This window comes from Macrotis lagotis, chromosome 1 (assembly GCF_037893015.1).
Source record: "Macrotis lagotis isolate mMagLag1 chromosome 1, bilby.v1.9.chrom.fasta, whole genome shotgun sequence".
In the NCBI taxonomy this organism is placed as follows: domain Eukaryota; kingdom Metazoa; phylum Chordata; class Mammalia; order Peramelemorphia; family Peramelidae; genus Macrotis; species Macrotis lagotis.
The window spans coordinates 930,149,597-930,170,033 of NC_133658.1; the positions used below are offsets into that span (position 1 = coordinate 930,149,597).

Here is a 20,437-nt window from a genome sequence, read left to right on the forward strand (position 1 = left end):
AGACCAAAGACTATTACCTTTAATTTAAAAAAAGAACAAATATTATCTTATTATTTAATTTAGCTCTCTCTTATACTTTATTTTTCTTAAGGACATTATTTTTCTCTCATCACATTCAACTTAGATCAATGTATACTGTGGAAACAATGTAAAGACTAACAGACTGCCATTTAGGGGAAAAATTGTAAAATCCAAAATAAATAAAATCTTTCTAAAATAAAATGAGCATCTTTACCTCATTCTTAACCCATCGGCCTATATTTTTATAGAGGTTCTGAATTTCAAATGTATCAGATAACATACAGAGGTAAGATTTAGATATTCTTGCATAAATGGAGAAAGAAAATAAATAAATTTTAAAAAGTATTTTTAAGTGTATTATAAAATACAAAATAACGTTAAAAAGTCATACCAGAAAACATACCCAATATTCTACGAAATCAGCCAGTGTGGCCATTTCCATATACATGGAGAGTAGTCTACAGAGTTGGCAGCATCTCTTACCTATATATTGAATCTTTATAAAAATAGGCCTAAGAATAAATAAAATAGTAACAACCCTGCCCTGCTCTCTTCTTCGTCTGCCTGGCATTTTGGCATCTCCAGCCTAACTCTTCACTCTAATCCCAATTGCTGCCCTCCCTTGTTGAAATTCTGAGTTATCTCTGATCATAGGAGAATTAAAAAAAATCCCATTATACACTTTTATTTCTATTCTGTACACGCCACATGATTGCTCTCTTTAAGCCTACCCAACCACCCACCACAAAAAAGCACATATACAACTTCATCTCCTCTACTTGCCAAGCTCTGCCTGGCAGCAACTTAAGGTCAAGGAAAACCCTTTGTCCTAACTGGACAGGTTTGGAGCAGAACACTGAAGAACATAACCCATCCCTTAGAATATGGGGTCAAGGTCATTGAGCACTTATTACATAAGTTTACTCTAAAGTAAGCAAACATCTAGGCTCTGCTCTTCTGAAAACTCTCGTGGTTGGCACTTTCTAAGAAAGAAGAGGGTCTTTGTGGTTCCTTGGGTCACATTTATGGGGCCAGGCTATTGATTCCACATTGGATAGAAATTTATGGAAGGAAAGTAGCCAGGAAAGCTTTTAAAAAATAAACTGTTTAAAAAATGAGCATACCCTTTAATCCAGCAATGCCACTACTGGGTCTATACCCTGAAGAGATGAGGAAAAAGGGTAAAAACATCACTTGTACAAAAATATTCATAACAGCCCTGTTTCTGGTGGCAAAGAATTGGAAATCAAGTAAATGCCCTTCAATTGGGGAATGCCTTAGCAAATTGTGGTATCTGTATGTCATGGAACACTATTGTTCTATTAGAAATCAGGAGGGAGAGGATTTCAGGGAAGCCTGGAGGGATTTGCATGAACTGAGGCTGAGTGAGATGAGCAGAAACAGAGAAACACTGTACACCCTAACAGCAGCATGGGGGTAATGATCAACCTTGATGGACTTGCTTGTTCCATCATTGCAACAATCAGGGAAAATTTCGGGTTGTCTGCAATGGAGAATACCATCTGTATCCAGACAAACAACTGTGGAGTTTGAACAAAGACCAAAGCCTATTACCTTTAATTTAGAAAAAAAAGATATATTATTTTCTGATCTTGTTACCTCTTATACTTTTTGTTTCTTCCTTAAGGATGTGATTTCTCTCTCTTCACACTCAATTGGGATCAACGTACAACATGGAAACAAATTAAAGACTGACACATTGTTTTCCATGGGGTGGGGGGGAGGGAAGTAAGATTGGGGGGAAAATTGTAAAACTTAAATAAAATCTTTAATAAAAGGGGAAAAAAAGAAAAAAATTTAAAAATAAATTGCTTAAACTATTTTTATGAAAAGGGGAATGAGGGGGGCAGAGCCAAGATGGCTGCTAGGTGCTCTCTCCACAATACTTCAAAAATCTTAAAATTATGACTAAATTTTTGAGACGAAGAACCCACAGAAAGACCCAGTGAGGCAATTCTCCAGCCCAAGGTGACTAATAAAAAAGAGGAAAAACTCTGTTCCACAATATTAGAAGGGCAGCCCTGCCAGAGTGAAGAAACTTCAACCTCCCAGAAACAGCCCCATGGCATAAGGTTCCTGGCTTGCACCCCAGGGAGCACCAAGCACAACAGATCAGCAGGGAGACCTGTGCCACAGAGAGTGCAAAGCCCAGGCCCTCAACATGGTTCTGGCACTTGGCATTTATTTAACGTAAATGTAGGCAACAGAAAATACTTGGGAATCTACCTCTCAAGACAAACCCAGAAACTATATGAACATAATTTCATGCAAATAAAGTCAGAACAAAAGAAATGGAAAAATTGTTCATGATTAGGCCAAGCTTGTACAATAAAAATGACAATTCTCCCCAAATTAAATCACTTGTTCAGTGCCATACCAATCAAACTACGAAAAAATTATTTTACACAGGTAAAAAAATGAGTACCAAAATACATGAGGAGCACCAAAAGGTCAAGAAACTCAAGCAAATTATTGAAAACAAAATACAAAGAGGGTCTACATGTAGCAGATCTAAAACTCTCTTTTTAAGCAGCATCATCAAGACTGGTTACAAAATACAGTGGTGGATCAGTGTGATAAGAGTAGAAATAAAAAAAGGTGACTATAGTATTCAATTATTTGATAAACCCAAAGACTCCAACTTCAGCATGGCAGAAACTCTGTATAGACTAATATCTCACACAGAGAACATAGCAAGAGTTTTCTTTAAATTGATAAGAAGTATCTCTCTGAAACCACCAGGAAGCACTATATAGAATGGGAATAAACTAACAGCATTCCCATAAGGATGTCTGTTATCCAATTACAAGCAAAATAAGGTTGAAATGAATACAGGATTTAGACATAAAGGATTTAGATAAGCCAGGTAGAAAAAGAAATACTCTACCTAACATTACTATGCAAGGGGGAGACCTTTATGACCGAAGAAGAGAAAAAATTATGAATTGCAAAAAAGATGATTTCGACGATATGAAATTAAAGTTTTTGCATAAATAAAACCAATGCAGCAAAAATTAGAAGAAAGCTGGAAAACAATTTTCACAGCTAGCATTTTTTTTGCAAGTCAATGGGGCTAAGTAGCTTGCCCAATGACACAAAGTTAGGTAATTATTGTCTAAGGTTGGATTTGAACTCAGGCACTTCTAATCCCAGGGCTGGAACTCTATACACTGTGCCACCTAGCCACTCCTACAGCTAGTAGTTTGGGTTTTTTTTTTTGCAAGGCAATGGGGTTAAGTGGCTTGCCTAAGGCCACACAGATAATTATTATTAAGTGTCTGAGGCCAGATTTGAAGTCAGGTATTCCTGACTCCAAGGCCAGTGCTCTATCTACTGTGCCACCTAGCTGTCCCCAGCTAGCAATTTTGTCAAAGACCTCATTTCTGAATCAAATTTATAAGATTACAGGTCACTCTCCAACTGATAAATGGTCGAAGGATAGAAACAGGTTGGTTTTTGGATGAAGAAATCAAAGCTATCTAAAGTTATATTGTTGTTGATTGTTTGATTATCTACCTAGGAAGAATCATTCCTTTGCTCTGGGAGTACAGGTGTAAAACAAATTAAGACTTATTAAAAGAAGTAACAACAGAAAATAAAGAAGAGATGAAGGAAAAGCCAAGTGGCTTCTAACTGATCTTGGCTGGTCAGCTGCAAGGCTCAGGAGAAGTCTAGAAAGGGAAGGTGGGGGGAGGGCTTGGCTTACCCAGACCACACGGGAATGCCCACCACAGAGCTCTATGTGGATTGAGGAAAAGCCAGAGTAAGCCCTGTGCTTCTGGAAACAGCAGGGACCAGAAGAAGCAAGAGCTGGAAGCAGCAGCACTTCCAGTTTTGTCCCCCTCTATGGCAGACAGGACAGAGGGTGGTGCTTGGAAGTGCTCCCCCACCTTTCGGCAGACCATGGAATAGTCGTTCCTGTTCTGTCCCCAAGTCACTTCCAAACTGCCAGCATCCAGGCCAAAGTTAAGTGAAAGGGAAAATAGGGACAAGATACAAGCGACAATGTACAGAAACTCAAGAATGGGAACCTAGTCCCATTTAACAGATTTTGGTTCTGCTACCTTGACAATTCTCTGCATCAATAAGAACAAAGTTGGAGGTTTTTGCAAGCTGACAAAAGAGAATACAGAAAAATGACATCATTTTTGAAACAGTTTATTATCTCATTAGGGTCCAGCTTTTCCCTCCTGTCCTTGTAGGATCCACCCAGCAGTACCCAAGACAGAGAGGGTTAGGTGGTTTTCACAGGAATTTAAAGAGACTCTTTTTACTATAATTGGATTCCTGAGGTTATACAAATTCAGCATAGAAAGGCACAAAATTTATCTTTCTTCTCAACCTGGTGCTTCCCTGACATCAGTTTTATAGTTGCAGATGGTGTAGAGAATTCCAATTTTCCCAAAGACCTTTGACTGAATGCCCCTTGAAGGACCCCCTTCTTTGTTTTGGGGTGCTGCCCAAGTTTTATCCTGTCTTTCTCATTAGGAATAGGAAGGGTGAAGCCATGGATGATCAGGGGCTCTCAAAGATGCCAATTTGGCAGGTGTTAGCTTTGGGATGTAGTTTGGAAGCCTGGTAGGGTCTTGCACCAAAGAGGGCTTCTTTCTAGGCATGCTGTTTGGGCAGGACTGGGATGCCCATCTTCCACTTCCCAGCCTGGGCATCCTCCTTATCTCTCACCTTGCCTCTGCCTTTCATGGTGACCTCCTACAGCTTGACACCTCAGATTAGAATATATCCTTTGAAATTCCTGACCATGGCACTTAGTTCTCCCCCATGGAACTGAAGTTTAATCCATGAAACTTGATAGCTTACCAGATACTTGTAGATAGCCACCAAGTCAGCTTTCCTGTGTTCACTCCCTACTCTTTCCTTTTTTCCTAAGCTGAACACCTTTAGTTTCTTCAGCTGATCCTTCAAGTGATATGGCATGAAGTTAAGACCCTCTGCCATCCTGGTTGAGTTCCTTTGGACATTCTCTTCCTCAAATGGTCCATAAAAGATCTCCCACGGTTGTACTAGTTCTTTGAATGTTGAGATTTAGCTGCACACATTGAGGGTGATCGACTCACCATGTAGTTAATGTGTAGTGTTTTCTTGGCTCTACCCCTTTCACTCAGTATCAATTCTTGCAATTCATTCCATGCTTCTCTAGAGTCTTATAGAATAAGACTACTTGATAACAGTCATTAACTAATGGATGGATATACCTCAATTTCCAATTTATTGTCACTTCAAAAAAATAGTATGACTATTTAGGAACATGTGGAATTTTCCCCATTTTTTATGATTTCTTCTAGACTGATATTGATGGATCAATGGTATGATCAGTTTTATTGATCTTTAGTTCCATATTACTCTCCAGAATGGTTGGATCAGTTCACAACTCCAATAACCACTCACTGATGTCACAATCCTCACACACTATCTACAACATTGAACCTTTTCCCTTTTTGTCATCTTAGTCAATCTGATAGGCGAGGTAGAACCTCATAGTTAATTTATGTTCCACTAATCAGTAATGATTTGGAACATTTTTTCCACATAATAGTCAACTTTAATTTCTTCATTTGAAAACTGCCTGTTCACAGCCTTTGACTATCATTGGGGATGACTCGCAACCTTATAAATAGGATTAAATTCTCAATATATCTTAGAAATGAGACCTTGATCAGAGCCCCTAACTGAAAATTGTTTCCCAGCTTTCTGTTTTCCTTCTAATCTTAGCAGCATTGGTTTCATTAGTGGAAAATTCTTTAAACTTAATATAGTCAAAATCATTCCTTTTGCAATTTATAATGTACTCTATTTCTTGTTTGGTCATAAATTTCTCCCCTCTCCACAGACCATACAGAGTATTTCTTGATCTATTCATTCCCTTTTATTACAAGTTGCCAGTTTGCCAAACAATTTTTGTCAAATAGTGAGTGCTTATCCTAGAAACAGATATCACTGGATTTATCAAAAAGAATATTATTGAGGTCATTTCCTACCAATTCTTTGGATCTATCTGAATCTACTAATCCATTATTCTATTTCTCAACCAGTATGAGTTTGGATAATTGCGGCTTTGGAATAACATTTAAAATTTGGTAGGGCAAGGCCACTTTATTTTTATGACAATTCCCTCACTATATTTAATCAAAGATCACCAATAAGATTCATCATCTTTTACACTTAACCTTATTATTGGAATTTGTTCTGTAAGAAGAAAGACAGGAACATTGCACCTTTAGTATAGTTGGACTTCAGGTACAAATCCTAAGCAGCCAATTGTCTACAAGGATGTCACAGCCAGGTACAGAATTAACGCGGTAGGTTTTATCCTTTGGGGACCCTAAGAACCTCATTTTCTTTTTTTATCACAGGACCCAAAGCAAGCAAGAATAGGATGCCAAAGCAGACACCCTTGGGGAAACTCTTTTATGTCTGGGATAAGGGAGAGCTTATCAATGATCCAATGATGATCAAAAAGCTGAAGAATATGTTCTGCAAAATTTGGATTAAGACAATTCAGTTGGTGTTTCATTTTGATCTCAATATGGCACTTCGATCAAAAGGTAAAAGATTTAAACTTTTCTCATAGCAGAAAAATCCCCCAAACATCTGGATCATTGGTATCTCTGGAGAAAACTGATTGAGACAGCACCTAAATTAAAGTCATCTCAGAGCATCTGTTCGATGTTGACTTAGCCCAGAAGAACATGACATTTAAGTTCCTGCACAAACAAAACTGATGCAGCCCCAATTAGAGCAAAATCAGGAAAGTGGGGGGAAAATTATTATAAAAGGTTTCTCTGGTAGAAATCCATTTTTGTAAATATATACTGATAAGATCAACATGTATAAAAATATGAGCAGATTTTTGATGAATAACTGACATAGGATGGGAAGGAACCATAGAGGAGACTGGGTCCAACCCCCTTATTTAGGGATGAGTAAATGGAGACAGAGAGCCACCTAGACTTATACAGCAAAAGAGCATCTGAAGATGGATTGGAAGCCAGTTTTACAATGATAAATCTTTTTTGCCAATCTATTACAACATAATGCTTTTATCTAACATTTTCAGGATATCAATTTTTTTTTTAGGTTTTTGCAAGGCAAATGGGGTTAAGTGGCTTGCCCAAGGCCACACAGGTAATTAGTAAGTGTCTGCAGACAGGATTTGAACCCAGGTACTCCTGACTCCAGGGCCGGTGCTTTGTCCACTATGCCACCTAGCCACCCCTAATATAAATTTCAATACAAGGAAAATGATCACACTATCCATACATGTTAATGTCATAAAAAGATTAAAGTCAGTCAACTTGCCATGAGAGTTATGATTGTAGGAAAAATGAAAACAAGTAACATTGACATAGTGTTTTAAGGTTTGCAAAACATTTGACAAATACCATCTCATTTGAACCTCACATGGACCCTAAGAGGTAGATGCTATTACTAACTGCATCCTACAGATCAGGAAACGGAGGAAGAAATAGGTCAAGTGATTTTCTCAAGGTCATGCCAACTGTATAGTACCAGAGAGTAAATGTGAACTTAGTTTTTGTCGATTCAGGGACAGTCTTCTATTCACTGGGTCACCAGGCAGCCCTAAATATATTGTTAGCAAAAGAAATGTCCAAAACATAACAAACATTTTCACCATGGGGGCGGCTAGGTGGCACAGTGGACAGAGCACCGGTCCTGGAGTCAGGAGTACCTGAGTTCAAATCTGACCTCAGACACTTAATAATTAGCTAGCTGTGTGGCCTTGGGTTAGCCACTTAACCCCATTGCCTTGCAAAAACTAAGAAAAAAATATTTTCACCATGACATTATTTGGAGCTAACATGATGAGAAAAAAAAGAGTACACAACCACTGGGGAATGACTGAAGAAATTTTGTCCTAAGAATGTCATGAAATATTTTAGGGGAGTCACGTGAACCCTACCCTTAGGATTTGGAGAAAAATCCTGTCCAGTTTCAGGACTATAGGCAGAGGATGAAATTTGCAATGTGCATAGAAATCAGGCTGCAGGGACAGGTCTCTTAGCAATAACTAGATCCACAAGGTTCATCTACAGCAAGATGCAGATAAAGCCCTTCTCATAATTACTGCTTTTGTAAAACTTCTTCCTAATGTGAATGTGCTTTGGTTCAGGGACCAGCATCTCCCAGGTAAAGACAGGCTCCTCGTGGACATTCACAAATCTCGCATGTAAGGGAAGACTGATTTTGGGTGAAGAACTTCCCACATTGAGTCCAGAGATTTTCTTTCCAAGATAAATATTCTCCTGCTTGACAAGTTTCCATTGGAAAGACTGTGCACATTCATTACTGAAATGTGATTTCTATTTCATTTGAAATCTCCAATGGACAACAAGTGATGTTTTATATGTGAATGAGTTTCCACACTGAGGATATTAAGGAGCTATCTTCACTACTATGGATTTTCTGATGTTTAGTGAGGGAAGAATGGACACTAAAAGTTTTAACAAACTCATGATACTAAAGTTTTTTTTTAATCAATTGTGGATACTCTGATGTTGAGCCAGACTTGCTTTGTATGTGTGAGATTTTCCACAGGGGATCACATTCATAACTTTTCTTTCCACTGTCAATTTTCTGATGATTAATGAGAGAAGAGTTAGCCCTAAAAGCCCTCCAACATTGATGACATTCATACAGTTTGTCTCTATTGTGGCTTCTCTGAAGTTTATCAACAATAGAGCTTTCTGTGAAAGTCTCATTGATCACACACATAGGTTTTCTCTCCACAATGCATTTTTCTGATGGTGAGCAAGACTGGAGTGGAATGAAAAAGCCTCTCAACACTGATTACACCCATAAGGGTTCTCTCCAGTGTGGATTCTCTGATGTACAGCAAGATGGGTGCTCCATGTGAAAGGCTTACCACACTGATTACATTCATAAGATTTCTCCTCATTATGAATTCTTTGATGTATGGCAAGATTGGAGTTACAAGAGAAAGCCTTTCCACAATAATTACATTCATGAAATTTTTCTTCAGTGTGGATTTTCTGATGTATACCTAGACTCTGTGTGTGAAAGCCTTTCCACATTGATTACATTCATAGGTTTCTGCCCATGTGAATTCTCTGATGTATAGCAAGACTGGAGCCCTGCCTGAAAGTCTTTCTACATTGACTACATTCATAAGGTTTCTCTCCAGTGTGTATTCTCTGATGGTTAATAAGAGTGGAGCCTTGCCTGAAAGTCTTTCCACATAGAACACATTCATAAGGTTTCTCTCCAGTGTGTATTCTCTGATGTACGGCAAGACTGGACTTACAAGTGAAAGTCTTTCCACAACAATTACATTCATAAGGCTTTTCTCCAGTGTGGATTCTTTGATGTCGAGCTAGACAATTTCTATGTGTGAAAGTCTTTCCACATTGATTACATTCATAAAGCTTCTCTCCAGTGTGGATTCTCTGATGTTTGGCAAGATTGGAGTTACAAGCAAAAGTCTTTCCACAATAACTACATGCATAAGGTTTCTCTCCAGTGTGGATTCTCTGATGTCTAGCAAAACTGGAGCTACGATTGAAAGTCTTTCCACATTGATTACACTCATAAGGTTTCTCTCCAGTATGGGTCCTCTGATGTTTAGTAAGCCTGGAGCTCTCTCTGAAAGCCTTTCCACATTGATTACATTCATAAGGTTTCTCTCCAGTGTGGATTCTCAGATGTACAGCAAGATGGGTACTCCGTGTGAAAGCCTTTCCACACTGATTACATTCATATTCTTTCTGTCCACTGTGGATTCTCTGATGGTTAATAAGACTGGAGCCGTGCCTGAAAGTCTTTCCACATTGAGTACATTCATAAGGTTTGTCTCCAGTGTGAATTCTCTGATGTACAGCAAGATTGTAGTTACGAGTGAAAGTCTTCTCACAATAATTACATTCATATGGTTTTTCTCCAGTGTGGATTCCCTGATGTCTAGATAGACTCTCTCTGTGTGTGAAAGTCTTTCCACATTGTTTACCTTCATAAGGTTTCTCTCCAGTGTGGATTCTCTGATATACAGCAAGATAGCTGCACCTTCTGAAACCATTTCCACACTGATTCCAGAAATAAGGTGTTTTCCTATGGTGGATTTTCTGATGCTGATCAAGACTGGAGTTGAACATGAAAGTCTTTCCTCGTTCATAAGATTTCTCCTCGGTGATGATTCTATTAATTCTAGTATTATTAGAAGACTTTCTGAGAGTTTTTTGATGCTGAGTGTATTTATATTCTTTCTCATCATTGTGGTTTCTCTGATGTTTACCTAGATGAGCCCTCTCTTCACTGTAACAAGTATTGCCATTCCAAGATGTCATTTTCATATTTGTACCCATCTCCTCATCAAACCTGGTTCCATCTACTGGAAACAATACAAAGACACACACACATAAATATAAGTACATCCTCTTATTTCTATTGGCAGAAAGTAAAGTAACTGACATTTAAATATCCCAGTCAAAAAAAAAAGGACATGAAACTTAAATTGTCAGAATTAATCATTTAAAAAAGTTATTATCTTAAAACAATAATAGCTGAAGTGACAAGGAATTCCACAGCCAATTGCTTTGGATCCTAAGAAATAATTAGAGACGACTGCAGAGATAGCCTTATCATTATATTTTACAATTTGTGTCATGAGGTCTGAATGGCCAAGTGAACTGATTCCAATCCTAATACCAAAGAATAGAACTAAAACCTGGTGACATCCACTGCACTAAACAGATGTTCTCCTTTGAACTTTAAATCATTTCAACAAATGAATTTGCATCATGCTAATTTTGTTATTTTCTTAATAGGGGATTATCCTATTCATTATAGACTAATTTTGATGCCCTATTGTGTAGTCATTCAGTATTTCAGCCAGAGACAAAGATTATTATTCTCCACTGTCTTGTAATAATTAACAATATTATCTATCAGAAAATTTATTCAGATGGTATTGTGTCAGTTATAGTAGATATACGTACTATTTGTCCCAATTCCACTATCTGCAGTAATGTTTTATCTATCATATTTAAAAGCACAATGTAATTTCACTGCTGAGCTCATTCACCATGATAATTTGGTTGCTGAAGAGAAGACCTCATCATTTTTTTTTTTATGTTTTTGCAAGGCATATGGGATTAAGTGGCTTGCCCAAGGCCACACAGCTAGGTAATTATTAAGTGTCTGAGACCAGATTTGAACCCAAGTACTCCTGACTCCAGGGCCGGTGCTTTATCCACTGCGACACCTAGCCACCCAAGAAGACCTCATCATGAATGCCAATGCTACATTTCTTTTTTCTTCATCGGAGGTCAAGTTAGATTCTTTCCAAGCCCATCTCAAGTTCAAGTTATCAGAAATACATTGAACTTTATTTGATTTCTCTCACTACAGGAGAGAACTTCCTCCTTCACCAATAACATTGTAATCAAATCTTATCAGCAATATTATCACCAGATAAAAATGGTACAAATAGATTTTTTTTCCTGAAGGACAGTTGACAGGTTCCCTGACCATGATCACTAGCCAGCATCTGAACAAAGCATGAATTTATGACATGTGAATATAAACAATAAAAATGACATTTTTCTTTTTTATCACTCATTACTTATCTTCTACTTATATACCTATACTACCAGCAGGATGATTTTTGGAAGAACTGGTTGGCTACCTAAGTCAGTCCTTCACTAGTTCCTGGCAGAAAGTAGTCTATGTTCTAGAGTAAAAGAAGCCAATAAATAAATTGATTGAAGAGGTTTGCCTTTGAAAAGGTTATTTTCTCTATCAACCTACTTTTATGAAAAAACTCAAAGTAATATATACAATTGATACGAAAGTTCATTTAACAATTACTAAACTACTTAGCCAACTGAATAAGCTAATTAGTCAATACCAAAAATATATTAAGCCACTACAAATGTGTTATCATTCTACTTTGTGATTCTTTTTATGGATAGTTAAGTGAATTATTGAGGTAAAATGGATTTCCATCCCTCTTTGAGAAGGCTTGTAAAATTCCCATTCCTTTTACCCTTCAAACTTAGGTAAAGGATCATGTGATTTTATTTTTTAAAAGCCCCAATATAGCTGGAGATACAACAGATGTACAGCTCAGATTTACATGAATGGCATTCTGTCATGGAGTTACATCAACAGGGAGAATCCCAATACATTTTTGAGGTGTTTAAGAAATGGGATTCCAAAAGCAAGTGATGTTGGATGATCCTGCTCTACCCTGAGGTTGTAGTTGTCCCCTGCATGGATCAGATTCTTTGAAATTAAGCCTTTCGTTATATTAGCTCAGACTACAAGGTCCTATTATCTTATTGGGTCATCACTTCCACAATCATTTCTGAATATACATGGGCAACACCTTGGTTTCCAGTTTCCTTATTATAACAACAATAAACAGCACTCATAACCATTTTTTGTGCAGTGTGGATTTTTCACTCTACCTTTGATCTCTTTAGTTTAGAGGTCTCCTTGCAATTATCACTGAATCAAGGACATAGGAATGACTTGGAGGCATAATTGAGACATGTATTACAGAACAAGGCACAGACCTTCCCTTTCAATATTATGTAAACCCTTATACCAAAGCTGTTTCCTATACACAAGTAACTGGAATCTGCCTTATAATGTTGTATCTCCTACTTTCTATTGGGAAACTGGTCCCATTCCCCCATTTTAATGACAATTTATGCCCAGAATGGTCAATCTGGCATCTCTGAAGAACAAGCTCAAACCCCACCTTCTTCCATTAGATTCTTCCAGGTCCCTTAATCTTACTTCACTTATCTAGTTCTACTTGATTCTTGATAAAAGAGATCTTATAGAATTGTGTCCCTGTTATCTTTCCCACAATCCTGTGAACTTCTTGAAAGCAGGGAATCTCCTCATATCTCTGGTGCTTAACAAAGTTCTGGCATATCATAACTACTTAATAAATGCTTGCTGATTTATGAAAGGTCTAAGAAAGACTTCATATGAGACAACCTCAGCCCCCTCTAAATAATTGCACTGGAGTTCCATGCTCCAAAAGTGCCAATAAAGACTTTGAAGGGGATCACTGAAGTATCACTAGAAGCAAAATGAGAGTTCATGGAGTCCAAGTCTGTCGTTTAACAAATGATGAAACTGAGACCTGATAGACTCAATGACTTGCCCAGGTTTTCACTGTTAAAAAGTATCTGAAAAGGAATACCAAGTTAGGTCTTACAAACTCCCACAAGTCTACAACCTCTTTCCTGTCACATCCAGAAGCCACAGTTGTGTCCTCACTCACCTGGACAGGAGATCCTCAGACCTTCTTGCTCTAAGTGGATGAACAAATTTTCTCTGGGAATTGGAAGTCCTGGAGATGGAAAATGAATTGGGAATGAGGATGGGGAGAAATTTGTTATTTCCTCCTCATTGGGGGAAGGTGGAATGTAAGCAAGAATCACAAAGTGACCAAAGTGATCAAAGAAAGTGTCCAGGGTTATTGATAGGAGCTTTGAGGGTTATGAGAAGGGTGAGGGACAACAGAAAATGTGTCATCAACCTGGAATCAGCAAATTCCAACTTTGCCTTACCACCCCCAATAGAGGAATAGCCACCTTCCACTCTTTCCTTTTGCTACAAATCAGAAGCAGCTAATTAGAGGAGGTAGTCCTGGAACTAGAGCCAAGAAGACCTGAGTTCAAATCTTGTCTCAGAAATTTACTACTTATGATTCTGTGGACATATCATTTCATCTTTGTTTCCTTCCAAGTCCCAAACAATCCAATGGAGATAATAGTAGCAACCGAAACACAAAGGTGTGAGGATCATGTCAGATGACCTCCATTAAGAAAAGCATTAGCCAGCCACTGGCCCAATATAATAGTAGATGTGCAGAAAAGATGTGTAGAAATACTTATTCTCTAACCTTTCTATCCCTGCATCTCTTATCTAAATTTTGGAGATGTTTGAAAGAAGACCAATGACAGACTTCATTTCCATTTTTAATAGTTTTGTTGCCAAATAATTAATATCTAAAGCCATCCTGAAATTTTAATCTAAGAATATCCCCAGCAGCAGTGAGCTACCAATTTAAACTCATTAACAAAAATAATGTTCTACTGGCAAAAGACTTCCACAAGAAAGGGGGGGGGGGGGTCCCCTGCACAGCCCAACCTGTAGGTTCTATGCTGAGAGACTTTGCAGACAAAGGATAACCTTGCACTGTCTGAGACCATTCCAATTCTAAGATTCAGAATCCATATTCCCAATTCTCTAGCCCATAACAAAAATACTTGTTCTAGGAAAACCAGGGAATTCTTTTCTGTTTAACAAAGGAGGTAACCACTATGGCCTTTTTAAGAAGTGATACATGAGGTGAGTAGAGCAGTGGATACAGCACCACCCATGGAGTCAGGAGTACCTGAGTTCAAATCCAGCCTCAGACACTTAATAGCTAACTAGCTGTGTGACCTTAACCCCATTATCTTAGAAAAAAACTCAAAAAAGAAAAAAGAAATGATAGATGGCACCAATCCTATACATTAGGGAGGGAGTGAAGACACTCCTACTAATAGCAGACTTCCCAGGGGAAAGTGGTCTTTACCTAGGAAGAGAAAGTTCTGAGCATTCTCCAGCATGACTTCCTTGTGCAGCTGCTTCTGAGCATCATCCAACAGGCTCCACTCCTCTGGGGTGAAGTCCACAGCCACATCCGTGAATGCCATAACCACCTAAAACATCAAAACTCAGAAAACTTACAATACGAAATACATTTCAGAATTGTTTCAGGCCAATGCTCATCAATTTAAAGGAGAAAACTAAAGGCCAGAGAAGGGATTTACAGAAAGGTCAAACCTTTAATACAATCAGAACCCACACTTGTAATCTTGACAAGTTCAATGGAATACTGAAAAATACATTTGATATTTTCCTTTGGAACAAAGTTGAGAAATGTCTTAATGAGAATTTCTACTAACTATTGAATCACACAAAGTGCATATCAGAGAGATATGAGGATATGGAGGAGAAAGAAAATTAATGCAAGACAGTTAATAGACTTCAGTTTATACTTTACAAAAAAATGCAGGAACTATGTAAACAAAATTGCAAAATACATAATTGAAACATGAATAGATAGGGTCACTATAAAAAAGGGAATTGAAAAAATAATAACAAAATTCATTTAAAAGATAAAGTGAGGGCAGCTAGGTGGTGCAATGAATAGAGTACCGGCCCTGGAGTCAGGAGTACCTGAGTTCAAATCTGGCGTCAGACACTTAATAATTACCTAGCTGTGTGGCCTTGAGCAAGCCACTTAACCTCACTGCCTTGCAAAAACTTAAAAAAAAAAGTCAAGAATACCATTTGATGAAATCAGATCAAAATAGAGAAACAACATACTAAGAAAAAGTTTACAAGAATATTTAAAGAACATGAATCATTACTTATCTGACTGTGGACAGGAGATTTATGAATTTATGAATAAAAAGGAAATGAGAATAAAGGTACAAAAGGGATAATTTCAATTGTATAAAAATGTAACCAAGATCAAAAGGAAAGCAAAAATTTGAAGGTAAATATTTTAAGACTTTTTCTCAGAGAAAGGTATAATAACTAAACTATTTTAAAAAACACTTCTCATTTACAAGAATAGAAGTCATTCTCCAATTGAAAAATGGTCCAAGTATATGAACAGGTAGACTACGATGAAATCATTAAGGAAAAAAAGCTCTAAAGAAAAAAAGAGAAGGGAAAAGAAATTTAAATGATAAAGTTTTACATCATTTTTTGATATTTTATGTAAAGTTTTTTTTTTATGTCATGGAAACAGTTGTTTTATTTCACATATAAAAAATAAATGAAAAACTATTCATAAGATATTAGAGAAATGATATCTTTATCATAGATACCTGTAAAGAATATTTTCCCCAGAATTCACTTTTCCTTCTAATACTGGTTATATTGGTTTTTAAGTGTCCAACAACCATTTAAGATAATCAAATTAAGTTATTTCATATTTTAGAACATTTCCTATTCCTTTATTGATTGTGAATTTTTCCCTAATTGGAAATCTGAGAGGTATACTATAACTTCTGTGTTAATTTGTTTATGGGATCATGCTCTATGTTGAAAGCCTTCGCTCATTTTGCCCTTCTCTTCATCTACAATAGAAGATGTAGATCTACGGCTAGTTTCTGCCATACTCTGTTGCGGCAAGTTTCCCAGCAGTTTGAGACAAATAAAAAGGTAGATTTGGGGGTTTATCCAACAAAAGATAACTTTGGTCATTAACCAGTATGAGATGAATATCTGGTCTGGTCCACTGATCCATCACTCTATTGCTTAGCAGCTAGCTTTGATGATTGCTACTTTGGAATACGGTTTGAGATCTACCTAGTGGATCCTGATAATTTTGGCAAGATATGACCAAGTCATCTGTTCTTTGGAAGGTCTCTGGCAGATAGTGAACACCATGTAAAAAGACCAGACCATCTTTCTAGTCTCCTTCCATCTTCTCTTCCTCTCTGAACCAGGGACCCTGGCCATTTGACTATATTTCATGTAGACTTGCCAGACTCAGTGACTTTCCAATGGCTGCTTCTCCACGTGGGAACGTTCTCCTCCCTAGGCTTCCTTCAAAGCATTACCAAAAATCTTTCTTAAGCAAAAGATTTCTCAGTTCCCTTGAACTTTAAGAGTCTTCCCTCTGAGAGATTCTAAGCCTAACCCTAACCCTCCATACTGGATAGAATGTTGATCTTTAATAACTCAGCCCATTACCACAAAGATCACAGGATGTGCCAAAATCCAGACAGGGAGCTTCAGCTTTGTGGAGGTCCTGGCATAAGCTACAGGGACCTCCTTTTAGCTCCTGGCCCTATCCTGAAGTGGGGGCCTCTCCCTTCTCTTATTGGACAAGTTAAAGGTGACTAATTAGATCCTGTTTTCTTGACACAAAGAAAAGATGGAGACAATTGTGAATTCACAGAAACAAAATCTGTTAAATGGGTGGAGGTTCTCCTTCTTGAGATTTTGCCTCTCTTGGATACTATTGATTGTATCTGTCTTTTCTTGACCCTGTAGCTTGTATATTGTCTCCCATTTCCTCACTGACCTAACCTTGGCCTGGACCCTGGTAGGCAGGAAATGATGTGTTACAATTGGACACCAAGTACCTTGAGACAGGAAGGACCAACATCAAAGTTGCCATTGGAAGTTACCTGCTCCAAAGTGTAAAAGAGCCCTCCCAAGCACCACCCTATGTCCAGCCTACAATGGAGGATTATTTAACAGGAAACAGTGACCCTTCTATTTTTCTGGCTCCTTCTGGGCTCCCATGCAGAAGGATGGGGCTTCCTCTGGCTCTTCCTTAAACCATGGGGAGCTTCATGGGCTTCCCCTTATTCCTGGTGCCCTTTATCTCGCTCTCTCCCTCTTTCCAGAATTCAGCTGAGCCTGCCAGCTGACCTGCCAAGATAAATGAACAATCTACCAGGCTTTTCTAAAACTCTTCTTAATTATTGTAACTTCTTTAATAAATCTCTATTTTCTTTTACACCCGATTCTTCACAGGCAATAATTGAACTCAAGCAGCTGCTACATTTTGATAGCCAATAGGTATAATAGGTATAAAAATGCATCTGGGGCTTGGTTCTCGCTAATCAGACCCTCCCCCTCGCCCTGATGCAGATCTGCGGACACACTGCACTTACTTGTGGTGGAGGGCTATGTCTCCCAGGGGCCATTCCCTCTGCTCCGGTCTCTCTGCTGGGGCCAGGCCTGGGTCCCTGCAGACTGGCCTGAGGAGGGAGAAGGATCCCAGAAGGGATGAGGTCTCTCTTTTAGTTCCTGGGCAAGAGGTTGACCTATGGAGATATACAGAGATTAGGGCCCACAGACACTGGCTCGCTCCTCGGGGGAGAGACTCTAAGGAAAGGAGAAAGACAAAAGGTAGAGTGCGGTTTGGAAAGCAGCTGGTCCCACCCTGCTAAGTCTCTCCTTCCATCCCCGTCCCCTTCACCAAGATCCAGGAGGGAACGATTAAAGGTAGTGGCCCCCAGATGGGATCAGATCAGAGCCTCTGCGGCTCCTGATCAGAACTCTCCTTTTCACTGACCCTCTGCAAAAGGGAAATTAAGACTGGGAAGTAGGTCCGTGTCTCATCCGCGAGTCTGAAGCCCGACTTGGCCCTTACATGAGCCTGAGCCCCTCGAGGGGCACCTGCGGGTGTGACTCCCCCAGGGCAATCCACAAGGAGACGAAGACCACCCTGAGGAGGGAGGAGGCAGGAGGCCGCTGGGCAGGGAACGCGATGGGCACACAAGGGCTCGCAGGCCAGTCCGGCAAAGGCCCAGTGCCAGAGACTCGCCGCAGCGTGCACACGGCAGGACAAGTCAGACGGGCCGGTCCGTGCTGGGGCCGCCGGGGGTCGCGGGTGGAGCTGGCCGGGGTCTGTCCGCACCGGGGCAGCCACGCACACGCGCGCCCGCAAACACTCAAGCAGCCCCCCAGCAGCCGGGGACCCCGAGTTCTCGGCGGGAGCCTCCCCTCCCCTCCCCCCGGGGCCGCCCGGCTCCGCCTCCCAGGGACGTGCACGCGGGGGGCCTGGGCCCGGGAAGGCTCTTCCCCAGGGGGAACCCCCGGCGCCCAGAGCGCCCCGCGGCCGCGACCCCCGGAGACGAGGGTGGGGGGCGCCGCGGCCCCGCGGAAGTCAGCGGCGGAGAAAGGAACACGAGCAGCAGGACGGCGCCTTTTCCGTAAAGCTCGGATCGGAAAGCCGGGGCTCTGCGCCCCCTCTGGGACGCTTCGGGGGCCCAAGGCCTGGCCGGGGCGGTGGGGGGCTCCTACCTGGCTCCCCTCGGAGGCCCCGGCGCTCCACGTGGATGAGCAGAGTGGGGGAAGCCCCGCGCTTCCGGGTGCGAGACCGGAAGCAGCCAGAGCAGGAGGGGGAGGGGCTTCCCTTTCTTCTTGCGCTCCGATAGGCGACCCAGGGGGCGGGGCTGGGAGCGGTGCACCAATGGCAGGCCTAGGACGGCTGCTTCCGGTCCTTCTTAATTCTCCCTTCCTTGACCTGCCTTCCGGCACGTGACAAGCCCTCCCCCGCGCGCTCCCCTCCTCCCCCACAGGCCCCGGGGCGCTGTCCCGGGCTCCTGGGGAAGTCGGGGCGCAGCCGCGCCCCGCTCGGAGCCCCCGGGCAGCACCCCGAGGCAGGGCCCGTCCCCCCACCGGCGGGGCCCTCCTCTGGGAGCTTTCCTCTCGGCTCCGGGTCTGCTCCAGGCCTGGGACCCCCCGCCCCCGAGGGAGGAGGGGAGGGGGAGGGGCGCGGAGCCCAGGCCCCCGGGCGGGCCCGCCCCCCGAGCCTCCGACTGCGCAGGCGCCGCCGCCTCAGCTCCGCCTCCGGGGGCGGGGCGGCCTGTCTGAGACTGGGCACCGCGGACAGCGGCCTGGCCACATCGGACAGCGGCCTGGGCACCGCGGACAGCGGCCTGGCCACCACGGAGAGCGGCCTGGGCACCGCGGACAGCGGCTTGGCCTCCGAGGACAGCGGCCTGGGCACCGCGGACAGCGGCCTGGGCACCGCGGACAGCGGCCTGGCCACCACGGACAGCGGCCTGGGCACCGCGGACAGCGGCCTGGCCACCACGGAGAGCGGCCTGGGCACCGCGGAGAGCGGCCTGGGCACCTCGGACAGCGGCCTGGCCTCCGAGGACAGCGGCCTGGGCACCGCGGACAGCGGCCTGGGCACCGCGGACAGCGGCCTGGCCTCCGAGGACAGCGGCCTGGGCACCGCGGACAGCGGCCTGCGCACCGCGGACAGCGGCCTGGCCACCGCGGACAGCGGCCTGGCCACCGCGGACAGCGGCCTGGCCACCGCGGACAGCGGCCTGGGCACCGCGGACAGCGGCCTGGCCACCGCGGAGAGCGCCCTGTGCACCGCGGACAGCGGCCTGGCCACCGCGGACAGCGGCCTGGCGGCCTGGCCACCGCGGTCAGAGGCCTGGGCACCACGGACGGCGGCCTGGGCACCACGGACGGCGGCCTGGCCCGAGGAGGAGCGGGGCCTCCTGCCCAGGCTGGAAGCGGCCATTCCTTCCTGGATGAAAGGCCGTGGACCAGGCTTCCTTTGGAGTCGGAGTAGCAGCCCCCTCCCCCCCCCCCCCCCCGGGACCCAGGAGGGCTCTGACAGGGCATGGTTGGCCACACTTGGGACTCCAAGCAATTTGGAGCTACACCCAAAGGGCCACAAAGATGTGCAGACCCTTTGCTCCAGCAATACCACTACTGGGTCTGCATCCTGAAGAGATGATCAAAAAGGGGGAAAACATCACTGGTACAGAAATACTCATAGCAGCCCTGTTTGTGGCAATGCATGGGAAATTGAGTGAGTGTCCTTCAGTTCGGGAAT

At 42.2% G+C, this 20,437-nt stretch overlaps 1 protein-coding gene across 3 annotated transcripts; it reads right to left on the minus strand.

Moving 5' to 3' along the window:
- Positions 1 to 1,771: 1,771 nt before the first annotated feature.
- LOC141512295 (uncharacterized) lies at positions 1,772 to 18,967 on the minus strand. 3 transcript variants are annotated; one of them, XM_074221112.1, is made up of 5 exons: positions 18,880 to 18,967; positions 17,745 to 17,897; positions 14,636 to 14,762; positions 13,334 to 13,402; positions 1,772 to 10,420 (listed from the first exon to the last, which is right to left on the minus strand). In XM_074221112.1, exons 2-5 carry the CDS (start codon positions 17,775 to 17,777, stop codon positions 9,123 to 9,125), a joined length of 1,527 nt encoding a protein of 508 aa, XP_074077213.1. In that variant the 5' UTR covers positions 17,778 to 17,897; positions 18,880 to 18,967; the 3' UTR covers positions 1,772 to 9,122. The 3 variants fall into 3 exon arrangements, with proteins under 3 accessions (XP_074077213.1, XP_074077202.1, XP_074077222.1); XM_074221101.1 differs by having other exon boundaries at positions 1,772 to 10,423; XM_074221121.1 differs by lacking the exon at positions 13,334 to 13,402.
- Between the last annotated feature and the right edge of the window lie 1,470 nt (positions 18,968 to 20,437).